The sequence below is a fragment of the Hemicordylus capensis genome, chromosome 5 (genome assembly GCF_027244095.1).
Source record: "Hemicordylus capensis ecotype Gifberg chromosome 5, rHemCap1.1.pri, whole genome shotgun sequence".
Lineage (NCBI taxonomy): Eukaryota > Metazoa > Chordata > Lepidosauria > Squamata > Cordylidae > Hemicordylus > Hemicordylus capensis.
Genome location: NC_069661.1, coordinates 3,577,655 through 3,602,553, shown reverse-complemented (window position 1 = coordinate 3,602,553; position 24,899 = coordinate 3,577,655). Strand labels below are relative to the sequence as shown.

Genomic DNA, 24,899 nt, shown 5'->3' with positions numbered 1-24,899 from the left:
GCCAGTTCAGTGATGAGAAGAGCGACTGGAGATGGTGCTGTCTCAACTGGTTCTCCCAACTTTCTAAATAAACAAATGGAGAGATAATACGAATGGGCTTTTACACAAGGAAATTGTGATTTACTTGGCCAGAAGCAGGGAGGAGGCGAGAGCTTCAGACAGGGTGCTATTTTTATATCTGACACATCTCCCTGCAATTGACACTACAGCCCTGTTCTGGCATCCAGCACAACCTGTTAAGAGTGCTGAGCGACTCAAGAAATGGTGCCAGAAATGGTGCTAATGAGATTCTTGCTGTTCCTGGGAGGGGGCTGGGATGAGACCCAAAGATCGTCTGAGCAGGGGAGCTGGAAGTATGCAGGGGAGCTGGCTTGCTGTTCTAAGGGGTGGGGACGCATCCTGTCAGTCTGAGGCGGCTGCTGAAGAAAACTCCCTGGTGCTTGCGTCTTTCGGGGAATGTTGAAGGAGGTGTACAGATCCGTTTTCAAAAAGCAACCTAAGAAAACAAATTCCAAATGGCACATGGCCAGCTCCCACAGAGACCGGGAACCAGGCAGGGAGGCACATCTTGCATCTGGCAGGCCAAACACCAGCTGGAGCAAGAGCCTCCTTACTGGGCGGCCATGCTCATGATGATGATAGTGAGATGCCACTTTTCAACCACAACAAAAGACCCTCCCATGAGGTTTGCATAGCAAAGTGAATGAGGAGGTGGTTCCTAAGGGGCTCGGAGTTGAATAAGAAGCACAAAGCACCACCAGCAACTGCCCCTGGAGAGATGCTATGCTGGGATGAATTGGGCCAGTTGCTCCCCCCCTGCCAAATACGAGAACCCCCCCCCCCCTTCAAGGGCTATCAGGGTGTCATTGGAGAGGGGAGCAGGCAGGTCTCCTCACAAGGAGCAGAGCTGGTCTTGTGATAGCAAGCATGACTTGTCCCCTTAGCTGAGCAGGGTCCACCCTGGTTGCATATGAGAGGGAAACTAGAAGTGTGAACCCTGTAAGATCTTCCCCTCAGAGGATGGAGCCACTCTGGGGAGAGCAGAAGGTCCCAAGTTCCCTCCCTGGCAGCATCTCCAAGAGAGGGCTGAGAGAGACTCCTGCCTGCAACCTCAGAGAAGCTGCTGCTAGTCTGTGTAGACAATACTGAGCTAGATGGACCAATGGTCTGACTCAGTAAATGGCAGCTTCCTATGTCTCTCGGGGCTGGTTGCTCCAAGTCTGGGCACATTCATTCTCTCTCTCTCTCTCTCTCTCTCTCTCTCTCTCTCTCTCTCTCTCTCTCTCTCTCTCTCTCTCACACACACACACACACACACACACACACACACACACACACACACACACACTTACTTCTTGTTGAGGGGTGTGAGGAGAAACATTAAAGTCCTCACCCTGCAGAGTATGCTCTGGTGGTAAAGAAGTTCAGCCCAAGAGACTCTCTGGAGACGTTAGGATGCATTCAAAAACAAGATTTATTAAAGTAAAACATCACATACTAAAAGAGCCAGCCACCTAAAGGCGCAGCAGGGAAATGACTTGACTAGCAAGCCAGAGGTTGCCAGTTCGAATCCCTGCTGGTGTGTTTCTCAGACTATGGGAAAACACCTATATCGGGCAGCAGCGATCTAGAAAGATGCTGAAAGGCATCATCATCTCATACTGTGCGGAAGGAGGCCATGGTCAACCCCTCCTGTATTCTACCAAAGACAACCACAGGGCTCTGTGGGTGCCAGGAGTCAACGCGACTCGACGGCACACTTTACCTTTACCAAAAGAGCCACTGAACACCACCACAAATGGGCACTAGCCTTCATCAACAACCATTGAACAATTCTGTTGCGGGTGTCTTTCTTATGTTTCTTTTTTAGATTGTGAGCCTTTGGGGGACAGGAAGCCATTTCATTTGCTTTATGTTAACCGCTTTGGGAACTTAGGTTGAAAAGTGGTATTTGAATATTTGTTTTTGTATTCTAGGGCATAATTTGTATTGTTAGGCTCCCCCGTATGGCCCACTATGCCAGGATTAGGTAACCTTGGCCCTCCAGGTGTTGAACTGATTGATTGATTGATTGATTAAGTGCTGTCAAGTCGGTGTCGACTCCTAGCGACCACATAGATAGATTCTCTCCAGGATGATCCGTCTTCAACTTAGCCTTTAAGGTCTCTCAGTGATGCATTCACTTCTGTCATAATCGAGTCCATCCACCTTGCTGCTGGTTGTCTTCTTCTCCCCTTTCCTTCAGCTTTCCCCAGCATTGTGGACTCCTCAAGGGAGCTGGGTCTTCGCATAATGTGTCTGAAGTATGATAGTTTGAGCCTGGTCATTTGTGCCTCGAGTGAACATTCTGGATTGATCTGTTCTATGATCCATTGGTTTGTTTTCCTGGCTGTCCATGATCACAAGCTAATCAAAAGTCTTCTCCAACACCAAAGTTCAAGAGCATCAATGCTTTTTCTGTCTTGCTTCTTCAAGTTGAACTACACTGGGTGTTGAACTACAACTCCCATCATCCCCAGCCACAGTAAGTTGTGACTGAGGATGGTGGGAGTTGTACCTGAACAGCTGGAGAGCCCAGATTGCCGACCTCTACAAGGAAGCAGGGCTGGCCCTAGATGGATAATCTAAACGCACCAGTGACCTGGCCCGTGCTTAGGAAATCTAACACTGGCCCCTTCTTGTTCTCTCCTCCTTGTCCTTCAAGGCAGCCTGTTGCATCTCCGTAGAGGATGGCCTTTTGCTGATCTGACTGAAGTTCCGCATAGAACCGGAGTGGCTCCTGGAAGGACCAATGGCGACAGCAAATAAGGGTGAGTGTTGCTGGGGTGGTACCCGAGTGCTTGGGAGCACCCAAGCGTCCAGTGTGGCCTTGGATGGTTCATCTTCCAGGCAGCAACAGAAGTGTGGGATCCGCAGAGCTTTCATACAAGTTGCACGTGTGATCATGCTTGCTGGGCAGACCCCTGTGCTCCCTTCCCTGTGCAATCTGTGCACATGCCAAGGAGGGACCTTGCTTGGTTGTCACAGCGCCAGCTGCCCTCCTTCTCTTGCATTCAGAGAAGAGCCTTCCCTTTTTCTCCAGGCCCCACAAAAATAATAATGGAGAAGGGAGTTGGGCGTTCTCGGGATGCCAGGACTGGCACTGCAAAAATCACGCAAGGTCCCCTGTTTAGCATGTGTGCTGGGGGTAAGATCCCATGAGGAAGCCTGCAGCAGTGTGTGTATGGTGAATAAGATGGCGCTTGGAACTCGCGCAGAACTCTGCAATCCCCCACTTTATTGCCATCTGGAACCTCCCTGCGTTGCAACAGATTACTCGCTAAGCTCAGTGAAGCAGGAGGCTGGATTTAAATAGGCCTGGGGCCTGATCCATCAGGGATCTTCTTGTGCCAGTAAAACTTGGTGGAACTCTTCTGCCTGTAAATGGAGCAGGCCCTACTTGTAGTAGCTTGGGACACACTCAGATTGGTAAACAGAACCCCCAAATCTTGTGCTCATATTACATAAACCTGCCCCTCTAATCCTAAACTTTAGGTAGCAGTTGCAGGTGGCAAAACTACTGGCCTGCAGATTTTTCTTGTTCTTCCTTACTACTGTCTTGGATTTCCTTGTTAATCTGTCATGGTTACAACTTAATGTGAGGCTGGGAACCCCGGTGTTGCAGTAGACAGAGTGGTGGACTTGGATTCAAATCCTCCCAGTCCTGAAACTCACTGTGGATAGCATTGGACAAGGGACTGCCCTACCTTACTTGGGTAAACTACCTTACCTGGTTGTTGGAAGATAGGAACATAGGAAGCTGCCATATACGGAGTCAGACCATAGGTCCATCTAGCTCAGTATTGTCTTCCCAGACTGGCAGTGGCTTCTCCAAGGTTACAGGCAGGAATCTCTCTCAGCCCTATCTTGGAAATGATGCCAGGGAAGGAACTCGGAACCTTCTGCATGCAAGCATGTAGGTGCTCTTCCCAGCACAGCGCCATGTTGCAACAGATTACTCGCTAAGCTCAGTGAAGCAGGAGGCTGGATTTAAATAGGCCTGGGGCCTGATCCATCAGGGATCTTCTTGTGCCAGTAAAACTTGGTGGAACTCTTCTGCCTGTAAATGGAGCAGGCCCTACTTGTAGTAGCTTGGGACACACTCAGATTGGTAAACAGAACCCCCAAATCTTGTGCTCATATTACATAAACCTGCCCCTCTAATCCTAAACTTTAGGTAGCAGTTGCAGGTGGCAAAACTACTGGCCTGCAGATTTTTCTTGTTCTTCCTTACTACTGTCTTGGATTTCCTTGTTAATCTGTCATGGTTACAACTTAATGTGAGGCTGGGAACCCCGGTGTTGCAGTAGACAGAGTGGTGGACTTGGATTCAAATCCTCCCAGTCCTGAAACTCACTGTGGATAGCATTGGACAAGGGACTGCCCTACCTTACTTGGGTAAACTACCTTACCTGGTTGTTGGAAGATAGGAACATAGGAAGCTGCCATATACGGAGTCAGACCATAGGTCCATCTAGCTCAGTATTGTCTTCCCAGACTGGCAGTGGCTTCTCCAAGGTTACAGGCAGGAATCTCTCTCAGCCCTATCTTGGAAATGATGCCAGGGAAGGAACTCGGAACCTTCTGCATGCAAGCATGTAGGTGCTCTTCCCAGCACAGCGCCATCCCTTAAGGGTAATATCTTGCAGTGCTCATACTTCTAGTCTCCCATTCAAATGCAAACCAGGGTGGACCCTGTTTAGCAGAGGGGACAAGTCATGCTTGCTACCACAAGACCAACTCTCCTCTCCCAAAGCGTGTCGAGGTATTGCAGTTAAGCAGATATCAATACGTCTAGCCGGCTGCTTAAAAGCCAAAACAGTTAAATTAGCTAAGGCTGCAATCCTATACACCAGGCATTCTCAAGCCAGGCTCCCCATAGAATGAGCTGACCCCTGAACTCTGAGAAAACTATCTAAGACTGGATAAAGATAAGATTCAGACCCTGCGGAGGCCAGTGCTGAAGGCACACCTGCTCTTCTGCACCTCTAAAAGGAGTATTTTGGGGTCTCCAGATATGCTGGCCTACAACTCCTGTGGTCCCCAGTGATGGGGGTGGCCTTCAGCCATTGTAGCTGGGGATGATGGGAGTTCTAGGCCAGCATCGTCTATGGACCCAAGGTAGGGACCCCTGCCTTATTTGGTGTTGGATTGCTGTGCGCAGTTGGAAAGTCCTTTTCCCTCTTTTTGAAGTGCTAGATGAGACTTGCTGGAAAGGCATCGTGCCCTGGAGCAGAGACAAGAACATGTCTTAACAAGACAAGCTGCCCAAAAGCAGAGAGCAACATCTCCCCTGTGTGGGTTGGCTGTCCTTCTATGGTATGCCTTCTGCCTCTTTGCCTTCGTATAGCAGCTGATATGGGACTGTAATATCTGGCTGTGCAGCGTAAGGCTGTGTTTGGACCTGGGCCAGGAAGACTCTGGTTCAAATCGGCCATGAAGCTCTGGGCGGTCAGTGAACCCCCCCACTCCTGTGCTGCTTACTCAGTGGGGAGTAAACCCAGTTAGCGGGGCGGGGTGGGGGGAGTGAAGTAACTTGCTGTGTGACAGCGCAAATAGAGTCTCGCCCTCACACTCCTCTGCAGCCACTGAGATGCTGTTGAGTGCCTCTCTCGGCTGATTGATACTGCCCAGGAGAGGAAATGTCAGGCTGTTTTTCTTTATTATTTGTTTTATTTATTTATTTGGTTTATATACTGCCCTTCCAAAGTGGCTCAGGGAGGTTTACAACCAGGTAAAAACAATTAAAACCAGTTAACAGTTAAAATCAAAACTATAAAAACAAAATAAAACCAATTAAAACAATTCAACAGCTAAAAAAAACCAAACCCCCTGGAGAACCAGGATAACCATTTAAAACAACTTTAAACCATTTTTCAATCATTTTAAAACCCTGGAAGGCCAGGCCAAACAGGTAGGTTTTAAGGGCTCTCCTGAAGGACAGTAATGATCTTGAATTACGGATTTCTGCCAGGAGTGCATTCCACAGCCCAGGAGCAGCTACAGAGAAGGCCCACCTCTGCGTCGCCACCAGATGAACCGGTGGTTCGATAGCAGAGCTTACCTTCAAATCTGTGCATTAGCCCAAGACTAGGCAACTCACATCATTTCCAGCCACAACTGATGGGAGTTGTATACTTCAGTAATTGCTGGAAAGCCAAGGTTTCCTACCCTTACTCTGTGCCTTGAATCTGTTGTTCCTTTTTGTGGATTATGATTATAACCTTTTTGCAGTCATGAGATTCACTTTTAAAAGGTGATCCCACCAGTGTGAATGCTTGCCCAGAGTTTAACATTTAATGGAGTATCTCATGTTTCAGGGGATGAATCGGAGGCTAGATTCCTGCTGGGCCAACAGCTGGGGACCCAAGGTTGAGACCCCTCTTAGATGGCAGTCTTCCTTGCAGCACAGAGAGAGAGGGTCAGTCCTGAGTAATGGTTTCCTGCAGAAAGTCAGCAAGAACCTCCTTGGACATCTAGGCAGCAGGGCGCCTGTTGGATCAGGCCATCTAGTTCAGGCCTCTATCGGAAGCCGACGTGATCTGCAGCGGCCATGCTCACCTTGTCCCTCCATCACTGCCTTCATGAGCTTGGCTAATCTCCACTGCCACCAACCATCCCGGAGCTCTACTGCCAGTCCTTGCCCGAGGCTCTTTGGACCCACCTCCCCTGACCTTCCTCTCTTGCTCCTCCTGGTCCCACATGGCCAGCCGCCTTCCTCGAGGCTGCTTCACGGCCAACACCCCACTCTGCATCTCTGACGGGCCTGGAGAGAGACACGGAGCAGGTGGTTTCCTGTCCCTAAAGCCGGCAAGCTCAGGCAAGGAGGCAGCGCCAGTTGCCCAGCGCAGCCCAGCTGTTTGCTAGACATCTCCTCACTCGGGGGGAGGCGGGGCATCCCATGCTTTGCACACATCAGCACTCATGGGGGTGGCTAGAGACAATATGTGAACCACTCGGGAACCTTTTGTTGAAAAGCTGTATAGGAAGATTTGTTGTTTGTCTGGGGGCGATGGGAGTTGCGGTCATTGCCGTCTGGGGATGCAAGGTTGGGAACCCGTCCTCCAAGATACTCCTTACATGTGCTGTAAGTAGGTTTCCAACCGTGGCAGAGAAACACTGGCAACAGAGGCTGTGCTCTTCCTCCTGAAGCTTTGAGACAGCTGAGACTTTATGTGGTGGCCACACCCTCTGCTCCCCAGTGGGGTTGTGGGGGGCCGTTTGCCTTTCCTTCCCCGGTCTCCGGGGCACCAGCCTTATCTCTGCATGTCAGTCTGCTGTCCCTGTCTGGGAGAGCTGCAGCTGGTGCCCAATGATAGCAGCCCTTCATTGTGATGAAAGACTCTCTAATCTCTGCTTCTTGGCATCTTCTAGACAAGCCTGGCTCCCTCCCCTCCCCGTTCACATGCTGGCTTTTCTTTGGAGCTGATACAGGGGAGAGGGTTTCGGCTTGGCGGCGGCGGCTGCTGCAGTGCCAGATCTGATTTCAGCCCCAACATGATGCAGACTGAGGGGACAGATTTCAACGTGCCTTTTAAAAGGGTAGCAAATCGCCAACTGCTCTGCCTTGCCCTCTGCTAGCAGGCTGGAAAAACCTGGGTCATTCAGGTTCCAGCGTGGACCCCTCCACCAGTGAGGGTTTAGGAGCTCCTCCTCCGCGCCCCCACCATCCATTGCCCAAATTTCGGCCCTAAGGAAGGACTGTCTGCCCAGCAAGCCAGGCACCCTCCTCTCCATCAACCTGCCTCCACCAGGGCTGCACAACTCCAGCTCTCCAGCTGCTTTTGGATTACAGCTCCCATCATCCCCACCCACAGTGGCCAATAGTTGGAGAGTAGGGGAGTTCTAGACTAGCATCTGCGGAAGGGCTGAAGCTGCACAGCCCTGGCCTACACCAAGCCACGATGTGCCACAAGCCAAGATCAGGCATTTTCCACCAAGGTGCTTGCAGACCAACTAGCTCAGCCTTGTGCGTGAATCCCCAAAGATCTGTCTAACCCAACTGACCAGTTGTGTGGGTTAAAAGCAAACTACTTTGCAGGGTCCAGACCATGAAATATGACTTGTCAAAAACTACAGATTAGCATGCCATCTAATTAGCCAGCAGAATCCTCCGCCGAACCCAAATTCCTTTCTGCCCAACTGACAGTTAACAACTGTTCGCAACCAGGTTTTGTGTGGAAGGTAGGAATCCCGAGGGCCTAGATGTGTAGAACTGTATTTGAATAGGATGGGATGCAGCCTGCTAGAAGAGTAATGACTGCACACACAAGCACAAATGTTCACTGAAGGTACTTCTTGAAAACCTGGAAAAGGCTTCTGTCTCCAGCATTCATCTGGAGATATTCCCCCTGCTAATTTCAGAGTTGTGATAGCTCTTTATTATCTTAGCCCTTCAGGGTGTTGGAGGCTTTTTTTTAGTGGGGAGAGGAGAATAGTTCTTTGGAATACTTATTTTTATTTTAAAAAGTCTCTCCCTCTCTCTCTCTTCTTATGGGAAAAATGGGTAACTTTTTTTAAAAAAAACCAACAAATAAGCTTTTGCAATAAAACCAAGACACATACACGGGAGCAGAATTAATGCATGGTACAGAAGAGATGCCTGGTGCTGGCTAGGAGCCAGCGTGGTGTAGTGGTTAGAGTGCTGGACTAGGACCGAGTAGACCCGAGTTCAAATCCCCATTCAGCCATGATCCTTGCTGGGTGACTCTGGGCCAGTCACTTCTCTCTCAGCCTGACCTACTTCACAGGGTTGTTGTAAGGAGAAACTCAAGTATGTAGTATACAACTCTGGGCTCCTTGGAGGAAGAGTGGGATATTAAAAAAAAAAAGTTTTTAAAAAATATCGTTTGGGCAGAAACTCTGAAGCCAGGAGTTGGCAACACGGTAAGAGAAAGCCATATAGCAGGAGTGTAGCGTTGGCTTGCCCCATAGGCTGCCTTTACAAAGCTTGGTTTTGGCCTGAAGGCACTCTGCATTGGGACTGGGAGGGCATTGCCCGAGTGCCTCAGTTCTTGCTGGCATGCCCCGTGCCCAGGCAGGACAGTCCAGAGGGACTGGCGGGCAGAGCGATGGAGAAGCTCCTTGGTCACTGGGGGTGTTGAGATCCTGGGAGGGAAATGGGCAGCCCTGCCCAGATGGATAATTTCTGGTGGGAAGTTGGGGTGCGGGGGAGAAAACAAACGAGTCTGGCCTGTGGTGGTGCTCAGGGTGCACCGAAGAACCTGGGTTGAGTAGTGGTATCCAAAAAGCATGTCACATCTCTCTAATCTCTGTCTGGCTATAAATGCAAATTGGAAAGCCAGAAATATAACAGCAACTCTTGTTGCTGTACTGCTTTTCAACAAAAGTTTCCAAAGCAGTTTACATAGAGAAATAATAAACACAAGATGGCTCCCTGTCCCCAAAGGGCTCACAATCTAAAAAGAAACAGAAAGCAGATACCAGCCACAGCCACTGGAGGGATGCTGTGCTGGGGCTGGATAGGGCCAGTTGCTCTCCCCCTGCTAAATAAAGAGAATCACCACGTTAAAAGGTGCCTCTTTGCCAAGTTAGCAGGGGCATCTAAGGCACATAAAGCACTTAAGTGGAGGATTCTAAATGGGCACATATCAATTCTTCCAGTTTTCAGAATGGCCAAGGACTATGTGGGGGTGGAGGTAGAGTTTGTGCCAGGCCTGGGGAAATGATGCTCGGGCACTGTGAGAAGGGATGTGGGTGGCGGAGGGGAGTGTGGTCTCCAAGTCCACAGGCCCCAAACCACTTTGGGCTCCAAAGCAAGAAACAGCACTCTGAATTGCGCTTGCATATGAACAGGCAGCCCGCACAGATGGAACAGTCCTGGTGCTAGATGCTCCAGTGGGCTGTTCCCTGCCAGAAACGAAGCACTGATATTTTGTGCTGATTGGAAACTCCCAACTCTTCTTGCAGGCAGCAAAGTAGCACAGCTGGGGACTTGAAGATTGGGCTGCTGCATTTCCCGTTGCTTAATATCATAAAAACAGCCCCTCTAGATCAGGCCCAAGGAGGCCTCTCTAGTCCAGCATCCTGTTCAAAACAGTGGCCCACCAGATGCCTCTGAGAAGCCCACAGGCAAGAGCTGAGGGCATGCTCTCTCTCCTATGTTGTTTCCCTGCAACTGGTATTGAGAGGCATCCTGCCTCTGAAGCTGGAGGTGGCCTAAAGCCCTCAGACTAGAAGCCATTGATAGACCTGTCCTCTGTGAATTTGTCTAAGTCCCTCTTAAAGCAATCCAGGCTGCCAGCAGTCACCACATCCCATGGCAGAGAATTCCACAAGTTGATTATGCGTTGTGTGAAAAAGTACTTCCGTTGGTTGGTCCTAAATTACTTGGCAATCGGTTTCATTGGGTGACCCCTGGTTCTAGTGTAATGTGAGAGGGGGAGAAAAACTTCTCTCTATCCACTCCCTACACCATGTATTATTTTATAGACCACTATCATGTCTCCCCGTAGTTGTATTTGTTCTAAACTAAAAAGCCCCAGGTGTTGTAAACTTACCTTGTAAGGAAGGTGCTTTAGGCCCCTGATCATCTTGGTTGCCCTCTTCTGCACCTTCTCCAGTTCTACAGTGTCCTTCTTAAGATATGGTGACTAGAACTGTACACAGTACTCCAAATGTGGCCACACCATAGTTTTGTATAAGGGCAGTAGAATATTAACAGTTTTATTATCAGTCCCCTTCCTAATGATTCCAAGCATCAAGATGGCCTTTTTCACAGCTGCCACACATTGAGTCGACACTTGCAACAAGCTATCCACAATGACCCCAAGACCTCTCTCCTGGTCAGTCACTGACAGCTCAGACCCCATTAGTGTGTATGTGAAGTTGGGTTTTTTGCTCCAGTATGCATCACTTTACACTTGCTAACATTGAACCGCATTTGCCACTTTGTCGGCCACTCCCCCAGTTTGGAGAGATCCTTTTGGAGCTCCTCGCAATCCCTTTTGGATTTCTCTACCCGAAAGAGTTTGGTATCATCTGCAAATTTGGCCACCTCACTGCTTACCCCTGCTTCTAGATCATTTATGAATAAATTAAAAATCACCGGTCCCAGTACAGATCCCTGGGGGATCCCACTTCTTCCTTCTCTCCATTGTGAAAACTCTCCATTTATTCCTACCCTCTGTTTCCTGTCCTTCAACCTACCAATCCACACATGAACCTGCCCCCATATCCCATGACTGCTAAGTTTACTCAGGATCCTTTGTGGGGAACTGTCCAAAGCTTTTTGGAAGACCAGGTATACTGTGTCAAGTGCATCACCTTTATGCACACACATCTGTTGACGCTCTCAAAGAACTCCAAAAGATTGGTGAGGCAAGATTTACCTTTGCAGAAGCCATGCTGGCTCTCTTTCAGCAGGGCCTGTTCTTCTATATGTTTAACAAATTTATCCTTAAGAATGCTTTCCATCAATTTGCCTGGAACAGACGTTAAGCTAACCAGCCTGTAATTTCCCAGATCCCGCCCTGGATCCCTTTTTGAAAAATCTGTGTTTCATTGGCTACTTTCCAGTCCTCCGGTACAGAGTCTGACTGTAGGGATAAGTTATAGATTTTTGCAAGGTGGTTGGCAATTTCACATTTTAGTTCTTGACAGTTTAGAATGTCATCTCTTGTCATCTCAGTTCTTCTGCCTCCAATCCCGAGAAGCTCAATTCAGGTTCAGGTATACACTCAGTATCTTCTGCTGTGAAAACAGATGCAAAGAACTCATGTAGCTTCTCTGCAATCTCCATATCCTCCTAAATAATCCCTTTCATTCTCTCATCTAACACAGGGATTCTCAACCTTGGGTCCCCAGATGTTACTGGACTTCACATCCCATAATCCCCAGCCCCAATAGCCTTTGGGTGGGGATTATGGGATTTGAAGTCCAATGACATCTGGGGACCCAAGGTTGAGAACTCATGCATCAATCACCTCCCTGGCAGGTTTCCTGCTTTTGATGTATTTAAAGAAGTTTTTGTTATTCCCCTTGATGTTTTTCGCTAAATGTTCCTCAAACTCTCTTTTTGCCTCCCTTATTGTCTCCCTGCATTTCTTTTTCCAGAGTTTGTTCTTTTCTGTTCTCTTCATTTGGGCAGGTCTTCCAGTTTCTGAAGAAAGACTTTCCCCCCTTTATAGCTTCCTTGATTGTACTTGTTAACCATGCTGGCAACTTGCCGGATTTGGTGTTGCCTTTCCTCTGGTTTTTTTTAATACATTCTAACTGGGCTTCTGTTATTGTGGATTTAAATAGACTCCATGCATTCTGGAGCGAAGTGACTTAAATCTGAGTAGTGCAACTCTTGAGACTAACTATGGAGGCCTTATTCAGCAAGTGGCAGAATTGCCTGGGATGTCTCTCTCCAGCCTGCAATAGAGGAGGGTCCCAAGGGTGAACCCTTCCTCATGGGGGAGTGGTGGCCGGGAATAGAAAGGATTAATTCACTCATGGTAGAATTAACTTGGCGAGTTTGCTACCATGCAATGTGGCAATGACCACTAGCTTAGGAAGCTTTAAAAGGCGGGTAGGCTGATCAAAAAGTTGGGTCTGTCAGTAACTACTGGCCATGATAGCGAGTGGAACCTGTATGTTCAGAAGAAGTCTACCTCTTATTGTTAGAAAGCAATCAGTGCAGGGAGGATGCTGCCTTCATGCCCGGCTTCTTGGAAGCATCTGGCTGGTCACTGTTGGAGACAGGACTATGGACTAGATGAGGTGGCCAACCTGAGAGACTCTGGTTGTTGCTGGACTACAACTCCCATCACCCCTAATTTATTACAGTTGGGGATGATGGGCATTGTAGTCCAGCAACAACTGGAGGGCCTCAGGTTGGCTACTCTTGTATTAGGCCTCCTTTGGCCTGATCCAAATATAGCCTGACCAATATCTATCTATCTATCTATCTATCTGTCTGTCTATCTATCTATCTATCTATCTATCTATCTATCTATCTATCTAAGGCATACCCGTGGCTAATCCCATGTGTGGCAGCTCTCGCAAGAGTTTGGAGAGCTGCTGGATAGGCTAGCCACAGGACAGATGGGAGGGGGAAAAAATGGCAGCAGCGACTGGCCAGCAGCCGAGGGGACGGTGCCGAGAAGGTGGTGGTGGGCGGAAGGAGGTGGCGGGTACGGATGGGAATGAAGGAAGAAGGAGGTGGCAGCGGATGGGGAGAAGGAAGCAGGTGGGGGCGGGCGACAAAATGGCAATAGCGGGGGGCTGCTGCGACAGGTGACAAACTTAAGGTGCAGATGCTTTGCACCCGGCCCAGCTAGTATAATTAAACTTCTCTTCAATACTGCTCACTTTCTCTCCTTTCTGCTTTGAGGCGCTTCCTGAATTTTGACAATGGGGGCTAATCCATGTTTTGGTGTTTGCTTTTCCTTCTCAAGGCACTAAGCCCAAGGTGTCAGGTGTCCGCTTTGCCCCAACCCAGACGGTGGAAGGACCGTCCAGCCACGTACATTTCGACGAGAAGCTGCATGATTCCGTGGTCATGGTCACTCAGGAGATAGATGGAAACTTCCTAGTGAAGGTAAGCGCTGCGCAGCCTGATCCAAGGGATGTTTCCGTAGAAGCAAAAGAGCTGGGGGCAGGTGTGGGGAGAGCCCTGGATGATTAACCATTTGGGAGTTCTCAGTGTGGGGTTCCCAGATGTGTTGGACTACAACTCTCATCATACCCTGCCTTTGGCCATTGCGGCTGAGGATGACGGGAGTTATAGTCTAACAACATCTGGGGACCTACGTTTGGGAACCCCTGGGGGCTAACCCAACACTTCCTGCTCTGGGGTCTTGGGCATGGGTCTTTCCCAGTACCTGTTTCTTGAGTCCCTTTTAACTGGAGATGCCAGGGATTGAGGACGGGACCTTCAGCACACCATGCAGGTTCTCTTACTGCTGAGCAGCGGGGTGGGATTGAGGTTCATCCCCCTGCCTCCCATGCCTCTGAGAACAGTTCAAGCAGGAAATGTCCCAATGGGTGCCTTAGGACAGATCCAGCGTTGCAAATCATTGCGATCTGGAGGTAGAGCGCAGCCATTCCTCTGCTCCTGCAGGTGCATGCATCTGCACTGAAGAGGAAACTAGCCTACCAGCTGCAAAAACTAGCAGAAGTGCCTCGGCATGTTGGTTATGTATTGATTCTGCTAACCAGGTGTGCATGGCTCTGTCCCACTGAAAATTCCACGGAGCTCCCCTTTTGGGTTCAGAAATTCTGCCAGCCGTTGCTCAGGTGGATGGCCCCATTTGCATATGCATAATATGTCCACTCCTGCGCGGTAGCTTTTCACACACCTTGCATACAGACGCTTCCCAGCCGATGTCCTTTCTCTGGCTACCAGCAGCAGAGTTCCTAATAGGAACCCACAGGCAGCTGTGTCCGGACCTGCCTTGTTGACTGCAGCCTCTTTAAATTAGCAAATCCTCTGTACAGCTTGGGAGATTACTGGGTTTTAATTCACTTTTGCCCTTGACCTTTGGCAGCTGCTCAAGCGAGGAATCTGGCAAGATTTGGACTAGGGCGTTGTTGGCAGCTTGGTTGCTGGTGACTCAGTGCGCACCCAGGTTAGCAACGATCCACGAGAACTGTTGGTTTCCTTCCTCTGTTTCCTGTTGTGAGGGCTTGGCTGCATCTGGCCCTCAGACTAAGCACCCACTGTCACCAAAATAAGATCTTCAGCTTGTGTAACAGGTTCCACTCCCAGTCACGGAACCCTCTGTCTTCCAAAAACAATATCAAAACTCTGTAGTGTGGTTAAATAAAATGGGCCGGTAGGCGTGTGAGGTGGGACTAAAATAGGACAGAGGCACCAGTAAAACAAGAACAGGTTTACTAGAATAAAAGCTTGCAAACATTTATTTTTAAAGAAGTACAGGAACAAATATTGAAAAATTCTGTTCCAAAGGAATACGTTTAACCAATCGTGGAGTTTCTTCCCTCAGGCAGCCAGAACCTTCTGTCTTTGCCTCGTTCCCTCCAAAACTCTGCAGCAGACAACTTTTACCTGAGACTGGATTGTTAGAGGTTGCTGCCTTTTAAGCCCTGCAGAGCCTGGAGGGTCCCTGCTTGGGAAATTTTTGCAGCTGTGACCTTCTTTGCAGGGTTGGCATGTAGAGTTTCCCTGCCAGACCGCAAAAACGTGCAGTCGCCCCTCTACGCTCTCTATTCTAGCCTATCTGTCCATTGATCCTGACAACTAAATTAAAATTAACTGTGTGTGTGCTTGCAATCCCTTTTTGTTCACAGCCCAATAAAATTAGGCTTCCTGGTCTCTATCCCTGTTTGGGATCAAAACCAACCAAACAAAAATCTCTCTGCCCTCTCATGCTGAGAGTAAACGATAAGCAGAGAGAGAAAAACTGGTCTCTGGGACCCTTGGGTGGCTGCTCAGTCCCAACTGCTGCTCACCGTGTAGCAGATTAAAACCTTTGTCTCATAGCAAGCTCACGTGAGGGAAAGAAATGCTGAATCATCCCTGCCGAGCTGCTTGGCTAGGCTTCTCCTAAAACTATCTTGTACTATTGGTAGGTTCAAAAGGCTGCTGCCACCACCCATTTTATTGACAGAGCTTGAACCTCCCTGGGCTTGGGGTGGAATCCCAGGGGAAACTCTTTATTTTGCTATCAGATAAGTACAAAAACCTTCCATGTGCAAGCTTACACGTGGTGAGAAAACTGATTGCTTCTGACCGTTTGAGGATGTGATTGCACCAGAGAAGTCCCCCCAACCCCGCTTTCCCTGAGTTAAGAACCAACTCGGAGAGGCTTGTAAAAAGAAAAAACTTTTTTAAAAACCCAGTTTTATTCAAGTACTGCAGACTGCTTCCATTTGAGGCTTTCTTCGATAAAGTTAAGAATACTTAGTAGATTACAAAAATAGGTTGTCCTAGGTATGTTTAAATGTTTATAGAGTATTTTGCAATGCCCTAGGTAGGATGGGTGTAGGCTAGTGTTTCTTATTTCAGTTACGTTGCAGGGAACTATAATAAAACAGTATCAGGAATATGCAAAACACACACACCAAAGAAATATAAATTCTAATACAAAGTCTGACTAAACAGACTTTCCCCTAGACTAAACTTCCCTTTTCACTTGAACTCACTAGGTGAGGGGAGCAGATTTCTTGCCTTGCTTACATCATCATCTTCCTGGTCACATCTGTCCATCACCAGGCTCAGGAGTCATGCTTAAATTTCCAGGTGCCAGTGTGAGCTGACGACTGGGATTTGTTGAGCCCTGAGCTGAAGGAATCCAGGATATCTAATTCTGAATCTCAAATGCTTTCTGGGAAAGCATGGCTTAGCCAGGAGTTGAAAACCAGCAGGGAGTGGGCAGAGCAAGCATCCCAGAAGCGGGTGTTGCCCAGTTTTGGTGCCACTGCTGGCAAGGCCCTGTCCCAAATAAAAATCCCATCCCTGTGTGTTTCCCATGGCTAGAGAATCCAAAGCGGGGTCTCCAAGGAAGATCTTTAAACTCTGGGCAGATTCAGATAGGAGAAGGTAGTCCTCTATTTATTTGGTGGCTGGGATGACGAAGGGAGGTTGGTTCTTATATTTATATCCCACCTTGCTTCAATCGTGGAACTCAAGGCAGAGGACGAGGCATTTCCAGATGGGCTCCCATCCAGGCTCTGACCAGACTGAGACCTTCTTAGCTTCCCCTAGGCTGCTTCATCCTCTGCTCTCAGACCATGTGCTCTCTTGCTTTTATGTCCTGCCTATAGGCTTCCTAGAAGCATCTCACTTGCCAGTTGGGAAACAGTATGCTAGATTAATGGCCCCTTGGTCCATTAATTTAGAGTCCTGCTCTAGCAGGACTTGGAATTTTGTACAGCTTTCCTGCTTTGGAAGGCTTCTGTCTGCAACCGTTCATTAGAACTCCATTTTGTGTTATGATAGGCTGTTGTCTGTATTAATTACGACTCTCTCAACTGCGCATTTTCTCTCTCTCTCTCTCTTTGGTATTGTAGTTATCTTATATTGCCTTGAGAGCTCATGGGTGGGCTAGAGCGGGGGAGAGTAAGAATGATAAAATGCCCCCACAAGGCGGGTGGCAGAGGGAGCCTTCTGGTTCTCACCAAGTGTGTGTGCCAGGGCTTCTCTCTCTCTCTCTCTCTCTCTCTCTCTCTCTCTCTCTCTCTCTCTCTCCCCCTCCAGCTGTAATGAAAGCTGGACCTCTCAGACTTGCGCAGTCCTGTAGTTGCGCAAGACTCCCATTGGGGATTAAACCCCATTAAGAGTGTGCTAAATGGAACCCACAACACTGCTTTAGACTGAATTGGAGCACTCGGGCTCAGTGTGGTCTCCTCTGACTGGCAGCAACCCTCCAAGGAGTCAGGCAGAGAGGGTGTTCTCTCTCTCTCTCTCTCTCTCTCTTTAAAAAAATCTGTGTGCAGATTGGAATGAGTTTTGTTCTGGGTGGCAGTAGCAAGGCAGTGTGTGTGCGCGCGCACATGTGCATTCAGAGTGGGGCCATCTTCCTGATTCAACCTGAGCGGGAACTGAGCAGACATTAAAAAGCGTGTGAGTGCATGCACGTGTGGACGCCTTAGAGGGAACGCTGGAGAGGGCTGCTTCCCCAATGCTGCTGCCCAAGACTCCTTTGAGCTAAAAATGCCAGGTTGGAGCCTGCAGGCCAAGCAGGGGCTATGCCACCACACTTCCTTGCTGCTCGTGTGAACGTCTGCCTCGTACAGATGGCTTGGTGGGCTGAGAGTGGCCACGGCCTGCTGCGTTTGGTCAGCCGCTTTCCCCTTGCCGTTTCCCTGACCTCCGTGGTCACCTCTCACTTACTGCTGGCTGTGTTAAACATGTTTCTGCTCTCGTGCAGCTGGGCCGGCTTAATGAAGCTGTCAGAAAGCCTTGTTAAACGTTAAGGGGCTCTAATACAATGCAAGAAGCCTGTGTTTGGACTGCAGGTCTAACCGCTGGCTCTTTGCACGTCACTTGGGGGTTCCAGAGGACCCTTTCTGCTCCGAAGGCCCTGATCCAAAGAGTTGGGCCACTGGTTAGTCAGGCAGCTCACTTCCTAGTGGGTGTGAAGGGGCTGCAGCAACTAAAAGGCCTTGTTTTTATGAGGGGAGGGGGTGCTGCCCGCTGCCCACTTGCCATGCACACTGCTCCAGCAGATCTGGCCCAAAGGGTTTCATGGTAAACCAGAGATGAAAATGTCCCTGTCTGTTCTCATGCTGAATATTTTGGTGGCCATGAAGTGTGGTGGAGTATAAATATCCTAGAAGCTCTGAGCACTAGCTTGCCCTCCCAGACACTTCAAGGCTTTGGCTTCTTTCAGGGGCCTTCTCCCTGTTCAGAGTTCAAATCCTAATGTGCAGTGGGACACATTTTGTGTAGAGTAAAAGAAAAGTGGAGGTAGTTTGTTCTTAAAGAGAGATAGACGCGAAAGAGACACCGAAAACAACGTGGTTTCCCTTTTGAGCTTGATAATGTCATCATGTAAGTATATATTGGAGCCTTCGCTACTCTCTCCCATTGCTTGAAAGGCTCTTCTCTTTGGCTTGCTTCCTCTTTGTCTTTTTCACCCCCTCCCCTTCCTTCTGATCCTTTTGTACTTTTTCTGTTCATTCTCATTCTGCCTTCCAATTTTAACTTACTTTCCAGTAGGCTTATGAGATCACCCGGCATTCTGTGTATGTGTCTCCCCCATCAATTTCGCAATGCCTGGACCAATATGAACCAAATCTGGTGCAGTTGTAGGGACATCTCAGTGGTATCGTTTGTGATGATGTCATCCACCCTGATCCAAGATGGTGGACATGTGAGCTTTTGAGGCACAAGTGGGCTAACTTGTGAACCACCTAACCAATTTGAACCACATTTGGTTCAGTTATATTGAGTGACACACAGGGACACCTCAGTGGTGTAGTTTGTAATGATGTCATCCACCCCGATCCAAGATGGCAGACACATGAACATTTAAGGTGCAAGAGATCTAACTTGTGGACCTCAGTTTGCACCAAATTTAGTCCGGATGTAGAGACAGTGAAAGGAAGGAGGCTGATTAGTTCTTACTAGAACAACTTCTTCTTTCTCTTAGAAAATTCTGGAGTCGGGGTGGGCTGCACCCCACTGCTTGTGCAGTAGGAAAAAAGAGCCCAGTTGCATTGCACACAAGAAGCCGCTTTTCCTGAGGCAGGCCCTTGGAGATCTCTGGCAGAGAGAGGCCTTTCCCAGTGCTGATCCTAGAGATCCTTTTCAACTGGAGATGCTTTCAGCTGATCAAGAATGGGCAGTTTTGAAAAGTGCATCTTTTTTGCCACTTAATGGCACAAATATTTTATGGGCTTCAGAATGAATCTCATACCTAAAAGCTATGGAACGGGCCTGTGCACAAACTGGAAGCCTGTCTGAGTGTGCGCACATATATGTGTGCATTGATTCAGCAAAACGAAACCTCTCTTTGAGCCTCAGAATGAGGTCCCTGAGCATGAGCAAGGAATTTCCTCCCCAGACGGTTTGATAGCTGCCTACAACTGGGTTTAGGGAGCAATGCCCATAGATCAGGGGTTCTCAGCCCTGGGCTGGCCTGTCTCTTTGGGATGCTATTGGGAGTTGTAGTCCAACATCATCTGGGGACCCAAGGCTGAGAACTCTTGCCTTAGCTGGAAAAGGGTTATACTCGAGGCAGGTTTGGGTCCCAGCCCCTTACATTTTGGGACTTGAGCGCTGCACGATTGTATCGGACTCCCTCTTCCTGCTCTGCAAGACGAGTCCATCATTGTCTGTATGATGCCCACGCTGAGCCTAATTACTCCTGGCACTTTGGACATAACAACCAATTATCCAAGTTTCATTCCAGTAACAGCCTGCTTACAGCAGCGGCTTCCGCCTCTGCATTCTTGACGCTTCTCTTGTTAAGCATAAAACTAATAGGGTGGAAAAGAGGGAAATTGCAGCTCCTTGCACTGAGCCCATTCTTGGCTCTGTATTCACCATCCTGGGGGTGGGTGGGGCACAGAGGCAAAAGGCCAGGCTTTCATTGTTAAATTCTCTCTCTCTTTCTCTTTTTTCAAGCTCTCTCCTCTCCGCCCCTCCCCAGGAGCGTTTTAATATTTCTCCTGCTCAGTATTTAGAGCCATTTCAGAAGTTTTCCATCCTGAGCAGTGCTAAACGCTGTTTCAAAGGCACTAAAATATTTATTTGCAAGATCTGCAGCTGGCGTACCTATGAAGCTGCGTTGATTCGGCCCAGGCCTGAAAAAAGATAGCGTGCAGCTTCCCCAGGTCTCTAGCCAAGGCCTCTCCCAGTCCAGTTCTCCAAGATCCTTTTAACCAGAGATGCTGAGACTTGAACCTGGGACCTTCTGCGTGCAAAGCAAGGGGCTTCACCGTGGCGCTATGGCATCTTCGCTTGGGCCGTGGGAATGCACTCAGCTTGCATCTGGGGCGAGCTGGAGCTGAGATTGGGCTCCAGAGTCTGTTCTGAATGGCTGGGCTTCTGGAATGTGTGACCGAAGAATGAATGTCTCTGAGCTTGTACAAAGTGCCTCTTCTTCCAGTCCCCCCTCCAGCCCCATCATGGGATTACAGGGGAGGACTTTGGGGTCAGAAGATGTCATTTCTAGGCTAGTGTGAGCCCCAGCACCCCCGCTCCCCACTTTAGTACTGAACCAATGAGGTGCAGGCATTGCCCTGTCTCCCTCTCTTGCTCTGCACCAATTCAGGGTCCCTGGTCCTGCTTCTCAAAAAGCAGCCGAGGTTCCGTCTTTGGGTCCCCAGATGTTGAATGATGCACGTTGTGGCTACCATGTCCAGGCTGCAGTGATTAAAGATGTCGGGAAATCAGCCGACCAGCTACTGCGAATAGCTGTAGACACACCCAGCTCAGATGTTGGAGACATTGCAGAACCGTTTGTGAAGCATCACCGAGCAGACTCTGGTTTTGCTGCGCATCAGCGTGGACGCAGTGGCTCCCACGATGTGCAAGGCGATGCGGGTGTTCTCAGTTGACTGGGGCGGCCACACATGTGTGAGCCAGCCCCGGGGTGTGTGTGTCCAAGAGTGGGATTGCACAGCTACATAAGATGGGGCCCCCACACTTGCACTGCACAGTAGATGCCAACAGAAGTCGTGCTGCACAAGCATGGGTGCCCTGTTTTAAGCAGTGGCACAGTGGCACTGCTGTGTAGTACCCCCGGGGCTGGTTTAATATCGGGAAGCCTGGCATTGCCTTGCCCATCACGTAGGCCAGTGTTTTTCAGTGGAGTCAGTTCCCATAGATCAGTTGTCTGCCATTAAGGCTGTTCACTCGGCTGCCAGGTGGGGAAGAAGGCAGGGTCCAACTTGACCTCCCCGCCCCTCCGACGATTAATGCAATGTTGCTGGGAGCCCCCAGATGATCTGTATTGCTCCAAGCAGCATGGATCTCCGGAAGCCAGGGACCATGTGTCCCTGCCTCTGGATATCCCACAATTATTAGCGTGGTGCATTGTGGGATACCCCCTTCTCTGTACATGCTCACACCTTTAACCCTGGCTGAAGGCCCGGTTTAAGAGCAGGGTAAGGCTGGGAAGGAACGCCGGGATTGGGAGTGATCCTGGCCCAGGCTAGGCTACCTGTGTGGATAGCCTCACTGTGTAGGGAAATGCATAGGTGGACCAAGCCTTTAGCTGGTGAATGATGGGACAGCCAGGATTGGTGGTTGTGTGGTATACTTTAGATAGCCTGCGTGGAAAGAGGAGTGGAAGGGCCCTTCATGGAGACCTCTTCTGTATTCCTGCCAATGAAAAATCTGCCTTCACAAACCATCTCCTCCTCCTCCTCCTCCTTGGGTTTGGGTTGTCCGTACTCCCGCACCTCAATATTTCAGTTTCTGGTTGACAGAATCCCAGATTCCAAACTCTGAAGTCTCTGCAGGATTTCAGATCATTTGAATGTGTATGGAATGGAGAGCCAGCGTGGTGTCGTGGTTAGAGTGCTGGACTAGGACCGGGGAGACCAGAGTTCAGATCCCCCTTCAGCCATGAGACTTGCTGGGTGACTCTGGGCCAGTCACTTATCTCTCAGCCTAGCCTACCTCACAGGGCTGTACACCAATCTGGGCTCCTTGGAGCCACAGAAATGTATAAATTAATAAATACATGCCCTGCCCTTTGATAGGAACAACACCATTGTAACATAGAGTGGCCAGCCTGCTGCAGTTGGACTACAATTCCCAGATCATTGTGGATGGGAGTTGTAGTCTAAAAACTGGAAATTATATCCAGATCACTGGAAATTATAGTCAGTCACACTACTAATTTCAGAGATTTCACAGAACACAGCTTGTCTTCTCTCAAACATCATCTCCATGACATGAGGGATAAATAAACTGGAATAAGATGACAAATATTTTGCACAGCTTGAACTCTCTGCATTTGAAATCCTGAAGTGTGAGTAGACCCTAAAGCCCTGTTCTCACAGCATACCCACCTTAAGTAAATGTGCATGGGGTGGTAGGCTTCTACCCCAACTGATATCTGTTCAGTTACAGGGTTCTCACAACCACAGGGAGAGAGCCGGTGTTGTTACGGCATGGAGCAGTCCGCCCTGTGCAACTGAACTCATGCAGGTTGTCCATCCTGGTGTACACCCTAGGCAGGTTGTCAGAACTGGGCTTTTGAGGAGCATATGGGGCAGGGAGGAGCAAGTGAGTCACCAGCATCCTGTCCCCACTGTCCTTCCCTTCCCACTTTCTGCCGCCCTCAGGGTCTGCAGTGGCTTCATGAGCGGGCCTGCACACACCCTGTCTTGCTGCCCTCCCGTTTCCTGAAGTGGAGGAGACAGGTGTATATGAGCAGAAGAAGGGGTCTCCTTGCCCTTTCCCCGGGCTCAGGTGGGAGGACCAATGAGGTGCCAGTTAGGAACATAGGAAGCTGCTGTATACTGACCATAGGTCCATCTAGCTCAGTATTGTCTTCACAGACTGGCAGCGGCTTTTCCAAGGCTGCAGGCAAAGAATCTCTCCCAGCCCTATCTTGGAGATGCTGCCAGGGAGGGAACTGGGGACCTTCTGCTCTTGCCAGAGCAGCTCTGTCCCTTTAAGAGGAATCTCTCCCAGAATAGTATATGCGCAGAAATGGAAGGATAATGAATTGCCCTCAAAAGAAGATTGGTTGATAAAAAATTTTGGAATATGCTGAGATGGCAAAACTTACAGTACTGATAAGAGATCAAAACTTGGAATGTTTTAAAGGAGATTGGAAACCATTCTTATTATACCTAAAGAACTATTTTTCTAATATTGATTTTTCAACAGGGTTTGAAATTTAGTAATATTAGCAGGTTGAGTAGAGTAAAATCGAGTTTGTAAGGTATAGGATATATGTTTTGAATTACTATAGCAATGGTTGAATTGTATAGTTAGTGATTCGCGCAGATTGGTGAGCGGGAAGTCAACATTTGTTTAATTGGATGTAACGAGATTGTTAAGATAGTGTAAAAATCAATAATTTTTTTTTAAAGAGGCATCTCTCCCAGTGCTCACACTTCTAGTCTCCCATTCATATGCAACCAGGGCAGACCCTGCTTAGCTAAGGGGACAAGTCATGCTTGCCACCACAAGACCATCTCTTTGGCACTTGCAATAGCTGCTGCTTCACTGATACGTGTCTTGCTAGCTAAGCCAGTTTGTCTCAGTGGTGTTGTTGTTTTTTTAAGTGCAAAACCCTTTGGGGTGACCTAGCTGGAGAAAGCAGGTTCTCCTTGGCTACTGCAGGGTCCCAGAGCTGCTTGTACTCATTGGTACAACCTTTTGAGTGGTGGTGTTGACGGAAAAGGCTGGCTCTTCTTTCTCCTCCCTCGCCTTTCTGACCGACTGTGCCACTAACTTCAATGTACAGAATATGAGACATGCAGTATTTTTGTGAATACAGTTAAAACCAACTTCACTTTCCAAAAAGGGCGAGTGTGACCTGTAACAAAATGTGGCAGATGTCCTCCAAGGACTGCGGCCATTTCAGGGTCCGGCCGCCAGCCTGGAAGAGGAAGCTTGCAGGGGTGTTCAGCCATTCCCGGCATGGATTTGGAGAGGGGCCTGGGTGGACCCTTAAAGAGCATTCCTGTCTTCATTCCTGCTGCCTTGAGGTTTCCTCCTCTTGTGCTGTGCATTGCTAGAGAGTCAGTTTGGGGCTGGTTCTGGAGGCTGGGGGAAATGAGGGGTGGGTGGGGACTGAAAGGAAAGGACCCCCATGGCAGCCAGCGGTGGCCACTTTGTGCTGCTGTTATGAGATGGCATGAGATGGTGCACACAGCTGCTCTTAGTGTAGGAGAAGCCTCCTGCTCTAATTTGAGAGCTGGACACGCTCCCGATTTTTGATCACGTGTTGGTTAAACGCAAGGTCAGAGGCGGGGAGCTTGATTGTTAGTCAAGCCGCAACTGGGGAGGACGAGTGACCCAGATACCATCTGCCGCTCTTGAACAAGGTAGGTGGGAGAATCTGCTAGGAAGCTGCCTTCTACACAGTCAGACCCTTGGTCCATCTCACTCAGTATTGTCTACACAGAGTGGCAGTGGCTTCTTCAAGGTTGCAGGCAGGAGTCTCTCCCAGCCCTATCTTGGAGACACTAGGGAGGGAAGCGGAAACTCGGGATCTTCTGCATGCTTTTCCAAGAGCAGCCCCATCCTCTAAGGGGAATACCTTACAATGCTTACACATCTAGTCTCCCATCCAAAAGGAGACCAGGGTAGACCCTGCTTAGCAAAGGGGACAATGCATGCTTGCTCCTTCCACCCTACCCAGCTGGGGCTTGACTGATGACCAAGCTCCCAACCTTGCTTTTATCTAACACTTGTTTGAAAATTGGGCACAAGCCCAGCTCCAGGTGGCTTCTCCCACCCTGCTCTTGGATCGTGT

General features: G+C 49.1%; 1 protein-coding gene across 3 annotated transcripts in view; it reads left to right on the top strand.

Moving 5' to 3' along the window:
- ADISSP (adipose secreted signaling protein) overlaps positions 1-24,899 on the top strand; it is a 93,656-nt gene that overhangs the window by 35,246 nt on the left and 33,511 nt on the right. Inside the window, exons 2-3 of one of the 3 annotated variants that reach the window (XM_053254167.1) lie at positions 2,705-2,810; positions 13,443-13,585. In XM_053254167.1, the coding sequence (XP_053110142.1) occupies positions 2,792-2,810; positions 13,443-13,585 (162 nt within the window). In that variant the 5' untranslated portion in view covers positions 2,705-2,791. Of the gene's footprint in view, positions 1-2,704; positions 2,811-6,495; positions 6,860-13,442; positions 13,586-24,899 lie in introns of those variants that run through there. The other 2 variants (XM_053254165.1, XM_053254166.1) reach the window with 2 other exon arrangements.